General features: G+C 61.2%; 1 protein-coding gene across 2 annotated transcripts; it reads left to right on the forward strand.

The window, feature by feature from the left end:
* Positions 1–698: 698 nt before the first annotated feature.
* batf2 (basic leucine zipper ATF-like transcription factor 2) lies at positions 699–4,564 on the forward strand. 2 transcript variants are annotated; one of them, XM_069180414.1, is made up of 3 exons: positions 699–1,009; positions 1,466–1,570; positions 3,390–4,564. In XM_069180414.1, exons 1-3 carry the CDS (start codon positions 923–925, stop codon positions 3,684–3,686), a joined length of 489 nt encoding a protein of 162 aa, XP_069036515.1. In that variant the 5' UTR covers positions 699–922; the 3' UTR covers positions 3,687–4,564. The 2 variants fall into 2 exon arrangements, with proteins under 2 accessions (XP_069036515.1, XP_069036516.1); XM_069180415.1 differs by lacking the exon at positions 699–1,009 and adding an exon at positions 1,045–1,303.
* The last annotated feature ends 1,666 nt before the right edge of the window (positions 4,565–6,230 follow it).

The following is a 6,230-nucleotide window of genomic DNA, read 5'->3' on the forward strand; positions in this document are numbered from 1 at the left end:
AGTCCAGCGCAGTAAAGCCCAGTGAGATCAGGGTAAAAGCACAGTCCGGCACAGTAAAGCCCAGTGAGATCAGGGTAAAAACACAGTCCAGGGCAGTAAAGCCCAGTGAAATCAGGGTAAAAGCGCAGAGTAAAAGCTTCCTAAAATACACCTTGCCCATGTACCCTAATTAAGTTAACGGAGGATACCTTAAAACAACAGAACCTACACACGGAGCGCTGTGTACAAACGATGACTGATCGAGGGCGGCGCGGCTACACTGAAGCAGAAGAGCGATGGACTTCAATTTCGGGGGTCGGTCTTGAACTGACCAATCCAATCTTGGGGTATGGGGAAAAGGTGTTGGGGGGGGGGGCGGCGATGATCCAGGAATGAGCGTTTTCCATCCTGGAAAGCAGGAGGTGGCCGGCGGCGGGGAGGGGGGTCTTTTCATGAAGTTAGCGAGCGAGGTTGCAACAGCGCTGTGCAATGCGCCGCCTCCCTCCGGGGCCCCGGCGAATTTCCCCAGCATGTGATCGACAAGAAGGGCCCTTCCTCTCGCCCGGCCTTCCCCGCAGAGGAGCCGTTTCGAATAAAGCGAAACTGAAAAAAAAAACAACAACAGCAGCGGAGTCGCAGGGAGGTCGGGGGTGGGCCCGTATAAGAGGAGTCGCTCTGCGGCTGCCAGCGCACAGACTGGGAGACAGGGAGCGGGTATATGTGTGTGCGCTGCTGCAGTCTCGCCCGGCCGCGGAGCTGCTCCAAAACACGGGCTGCGAGCGGGGCTCGTTGGCGTCCCCGCCGCGGAGGTGCGTGTCCGGGTGAGAGGGGAAAGAGAGACAGGCGCAGGGGGGGGGGGTCCGCGCTGCGTGAGACCAGCCCAGAGCTGGCACTCGGAGTGGACTGAGAGCCATCTCGCCCCCCCACACCCCTGCCCCACGATATGCTGCTGCTCAGACTCGGCTCGCCGGCTGCGGAGGGCTCGCTGCTCCTGTCGGGCGAAGACAGCTCCCCAGGGACGTCGGACTCGGTAATGAAGGGGCTGACTTGGTGGTGGTGAACTAATAGGCGTGCATCTTTTTTTGTTTTGTTTTTGTTGTTTTAAAGAAAACTAAAGCGTCGCTCGTGCATCGACCCCGGCAACTTCTCGCGACCCCGTTGCTAAGTCTTTAACGTTTTATTATATATATATATTTTAAAACACCCATCTTTCCGAAGCAAGCTGCAGATCGTGGATGATCCAGCGGTTGTTCTGTGTGATGTTTCGTTCAAGGCGTTTTGCCAAAAATCCATGGAGTTTGTTTTTATTTCCCCTGAACACAAGGTTTGTGCAACTGACTGACCAAACCACCCGGTGCGGGGTGGTTCAAAACCGGCTCCGGGGCAGGGGGCAGGAGCCGAGAGTCGGCTTTGCCTGTGTTGGGTGGGTTTGTTCCCCCCACTCTCCCTGGCTCTCTCCTCACGCGTGGTGTGTTTCTGTCCGCAGAGCTGCAACCGGCCGGACCGGAGAACGAGGAGGCGAGAGAAGAACCGGGAAGCGGCTCAGAAGAGTCGCAAAAAGCAGACGGAGAGAGCCGACACTCTGCACAAGGTAACGGACAGTTCGATTAATCGATAGGTCTAGGTGGGTTATCGGGGGGGGGGGCGGCCTGAGACGCAGATCCGAGAGAGACTTCTTTTCCTGGACTCTGTCATTCGGCTGTGACCTCGTCTTTTCCTTTCTCCTTCCTGAGAAGCTACTTTTACGGGCGCTCGGGAAAGGCAAAGTTGTTCTCTTATCATCGTCATCATCATCATCATCATCATCATCTCTCCTCTCCTCCCTCTGCGGCCGCACGCTGACATTTCTGGCGGGGGGGCGGGGTTGCGCAACAGGCGCGGGGGCTCCGGTTGAGCAACCGAGGCGCCGGCTGACATCAGGTCGCGCTACTCCTCCGCAAACCCCCCCTTCCTCTCTCCCTCTCCTCCTCCTCCTCCTCCTGCTCCTCTCCTGTCAAGAGCCACCGGCGTCGCGCGCTTGCCTCCGCGGCGAGGGAGATTCCCAGCAGGAAGCGGGTCAGCACCCTCCCTCCCCCCTGATCCCGGAGATTAGGAAAGACACGCCGGGCCACCCGCGTCCTGTCCGAGGCTCCGTCGTCGCCTTCTTGTCGGTCAAGAATTCAAGGCGAAGGAACACCCGGGGCTTTTTATTAATATGAAAACGACTTCAGTCACAGGCGGCCGGTTGAGAGCCAGTGGTCGGGGTGGAGATCGGGAGTCTGAGGGCATGTGGGCAGAGACCGTCTCTGCATCTGGAAGTCCATGCGTTTGTGCTCCTCTGTATCGGCGGCGGGGGGGGGCGTGTTTCTGTTGCAACGTGGAGGCAGACGAGCCTGAGTGGAGGCGTGGCGCTGGGGCCGGGGGTCAGGGGTCAGGGGTCAGGGGTCAGGGGTCGGGGGGTCAGGAGTCCCCTCCTGCAGGCCGATGCAGCAGGGGGACCGCCTGCGACACCTGCACAGGTGTGAGGCGCTGGAGCAGGTCAAGCAGTCATCCAGCCACCAGCCATTCCACCCAGTTCATCCAGCCCGGGGTCGCGGGGGGGAGCCTATCCCAGCATGCACTGGGCGAGGCAAGTGGACTGCCAGAAGTGAACCTCCCGGGGGGAGAACATGCGGACTCCACACAGACCGCGGCGACGCCCACCCACGGCGCCGCGGCGACGCCCTTAGGCTGAGCCTTCCATCCTCTGCTGCGCCCCCGGCAGGGTGACAATCATAGTTCATGTGTTCATCGGCAGCCAGGATCCTGACCAGCTCCAGTGCAAGGCGTCACATGACTCCTGTCTGAGCTGCTACTGCCCTACACCCCAGCCCTCAGCCTTCGCTCTTCGCATTCCGGTCTCGTCTCCACTCTGGGGGTGACAGGGTCTTCTCCTGCTGCGCCCCCCAGCTCTGGAACTCTCCCCCCCAGGATATCCGAGAGTCGCCTTCTCCGAACTCCTTCAGATCCCGACTCTACACCTTCGTCTTTAGAGGAGCCTGTGCTGACCCGGTTCTGTGCTGCACCCCTCTGCTCCTGCTAGACTTGGCACCACCATCTGCTCTCACTGTGTGTTCTCACCGGGCAGATCTTGTGTATTTTTTATCATCGTTGTTGTCGTCGTTGTCGTTCTGGAAAGCGCTTTGGGAAGCCCCCTTTGAAGGCGCACTATAGAATGAAGTTTCTGAAGTTTATGATTCATGGTTTATTTCGCGTAGCGCCTTTCGAAAGCCTCTTCTCGTTGCGCCTACGTGTCTGTAGCCCTGGCCAGGCCCTGAGGTGTTTGGGACCCCTCCGCTCCGTGCCGGGTGATGTGTCCCGGGCGGCGGCGGCGGCTGTGGCGGTAACCTTCTCCTCCTCCTCCTCCTCTTCCCCCCCCCCCCCCCCTGCAGGAGCTGGAGCTGCTGGAGAGGGCGAACGCCGCCTTCGCCAAGGAGATCGCCGGGCTGCGCCGCGAGCTGCAGCACTACGCCGCCGCCCTGCGCGCCCACGAGCCGCTCTGCGCCCTGCGGGTGCCCCCCGCCCCCGCCGCCGCCCCCCCGCCGGGCCCCGGCCCCTCCGCGCCCCCCCCGGACCCAGACCTCGACCTCCTCCTGGGGCCCCCCGGCGCCGGCCAGCCCGCCGGCGAGCTCCTGGACTCCGAGTGGCAGGAATTCCTCCTGACTCTTTACACCCCGGATACCGCTTGACCCCACAACCCCCGGCACAGGGAATATCCGGGACCTCGGGGGTTCTCCTCCCTCTGGATCTGGAGACCAGGGCTTTCCCGGCACCAGAGGCCCCGAAGACCAGTACGCTACCAGGGACTGGGACAGGGACAAGAGAGAGGGGCGTCTCCCGGTCCAGCCCATCCTGTCATAAACGTTTTTCTGTCTTGCGATGCTGCTACGGGGAAGATTCACACTTTGTTTACTGTTGTTATCGGACACGGAGATGTCCGGACTATCCAGGGAACTAGCAGAGGCGAGGAGCCTGTGGACTTGTTGAGACTGGGTGCTGGAGGGGGGTGGGGGAAGGGATTGAGTGTGGCACCGCTGGAGGGTCGCCCCTTCGTGGCCATGGGCCGGCGAGGTGCTAAGGGCGCCCTCTGGTGGACAGTGGCGGTATCGGCGCGGAGGAACACCCGAGCCCTGCTCGTCCACAGCTGGCCCAGCCTGGGTCTCGACTGGGGAATGAACGTGCACTCGAACCCGACGGCACGACGGCCGGGGGTTGGTCTGGCTCCGGCCAGCGAGCCGTCGCGTGGCGGTGTAACGCTCAAATGCTCCCCCCCCCCCCCGGGCCACTTCCTGTCCTTGGGTTGCGCTGGGTGAGCTTCGGCCCGGATGCCGGCAAGGATGAAAATGCAGCTGATTCTTTTGTTCCAGCTTGCAGTACCCCGGTGGTACCGGTCCGGTTCTGCAGACGTGCAGCAGTGGGCCGGGCTGAGAGCCGTATGGGCGAAGAGGCAAAGGGCATCGTTCAGACTTCTCCCTTCAGCTCTTTAACACACTAAACTGTAAATACAGATACACACACATGTACGAGTATATTTTTCTAAAATCATCTAATATATTCTGCACAGAGACGGGAGTGTGCGGTGTGCTCTTTGCTTGGTGTCGTTGTGTGGGGGTGAGGGTGGGCAATTGAGAATCGGCCACAGTTGCAGCTGGTCTGGACCGCGCGGTGTCGGGGTCCTGTCTGGGGGTGGTGACCCCCCCCAGACCCAGAGGTTCAGCACTCGCTGGCAGGGCAGCGCCGCCTGCCTGCAAGCCCTCGGGAGTCCACCAGGGGGCGCCGAGGGCTGCAGGGCCTGACGGCTCCCTCCCACGTCAAGCCGCGCGGTCGCCGTGGCGATCCCTCCTGGGGGAGAGGAGGGAGGCCTGGTTCTTGTCCCCAGCGGCTGAGGGGAGTGTCTCCTCGTGGTGCGGCGCAGACGTGGGGGAGCTGTTTATCTCCCACAGTCCCCCTCCCGCTCTCTGACTGTCACTGCCTCTCTCCTCTCTCCTTCACTGCCTCTCTCCTCTCCTCCCTCCTTCACTGCCTCTCTCCTCTCCTCCCTCCTTCGCTGCCTCTCTCCTCTCTCCTTCGCTGCCTCTCTCCTCTCCTCTCTCCTTCGCTGCCTCTCTCCTCTCCTCTCCTCCCTCCTTCGCTGCCTCTCTCCTCTCCTCTCTCCTCCCTCCTTCGCTGCCTCTCTCCTCTCTCCTCTTCTCTCTCCTTCACTGCCTCCTTCACTGCCTCTCCCCTCTCCTCTCTCCTTCGCTGCCTCTCTCCTCTCTCCTCTTCTCTCTCCTTCACTGCCTCCTTCACTGCCTCTCCCCTCTCCTCTCTCCTTCACTGCCTCTCTCCTCTCCTCCCTCCTTCGCTGCCTCTCTCCTCTCCTCTCTCCTTCGCTGCCTCTCTCCTCTCCTCTCCTCCCTCCTTCACTGCCTCTCTCCTCTCCTCTCTCCTCCCTCCTTCGCTGCCTCTCTCCTCTTCTCTCTCCTTCACTGCCTCCTTCACTGCCTCTCCCCTCTCCTCCCTCCTTCACTGCCTCTCCCCTCTCCTCCCTCCTTCACTGCCTCTCTCCTCTCCTCTCCTCCCTCCTTCACTGCCTCTCTCCTCTCCTCCCTCCTTCACTGCCTCTCCTCTCCTCCCTCCTTCACTGCCTCTCTCCTCTCCTCTCCTCTCCCTCCTTCGCAGCCTCTCTCCTCTCCTCTCCCTCCTTCGCAGCCTCTCTCCTCTCCTCCCTCCTTCGCTGCCTCTCTCCTCTCCTCCCTCCTTTGCTGCCTCTCTCCTCTCCTCCCTCCTTTGCTGCCTCTCTCCTCTCCTCTCCCTCCTTCGCTGCCTCTCTCCTCTCCTCTCCCTCCTTCGCTGCCTCTCTCCTCTCTCCTCTCCTTTCATTTCCTCAGCTCAGTGCTGAAACTCCTGCCCTCCTTTCTCCTCTCTCCTCTCTCCTCTCTCTCGCCCTCGAAGGCCTTTGTCTGCATGCCTGAGGAATCCCAGCAGTAACTGCTGCAGCACCTGTGCTGTTGTCACCCACCCCTCCATCATCTCACCAGCTCTTCCACCCCAGGGCCACGGGGGAGCCGAGCCTATCCCAGCAAGCACTGGGCACCAGGCAGGGTACACCCTGGAGAGGACACCAGTCCTTCACAGGGCACACACACACACACACACACGCACCAGGGCCAGTTTTCACACAGGCCAATTAACCCACCAAACTGTCCTTGCACTGGGGGAGGAAGCCCATGCAAACCTGAGGAGAACATGCA

This window comes from Lepisosteus oculatus, chromosome 18 (genome assembly GCF_040954835.1).
Source record: "Lepisosteus oculatus isolate fLepOcu1 chromosome 18, fLepOcu1.hap2, whole genome shotgun sequence".
In the NCBI taxonomy this organism is placed as follows: domain Eukaryota; kingdom Metazoa; phylum Chordata; class Actinopteri; order Semionotiformes; family Lepisosteidae; genus Lepisosteus; species Lepisosteus oculatus.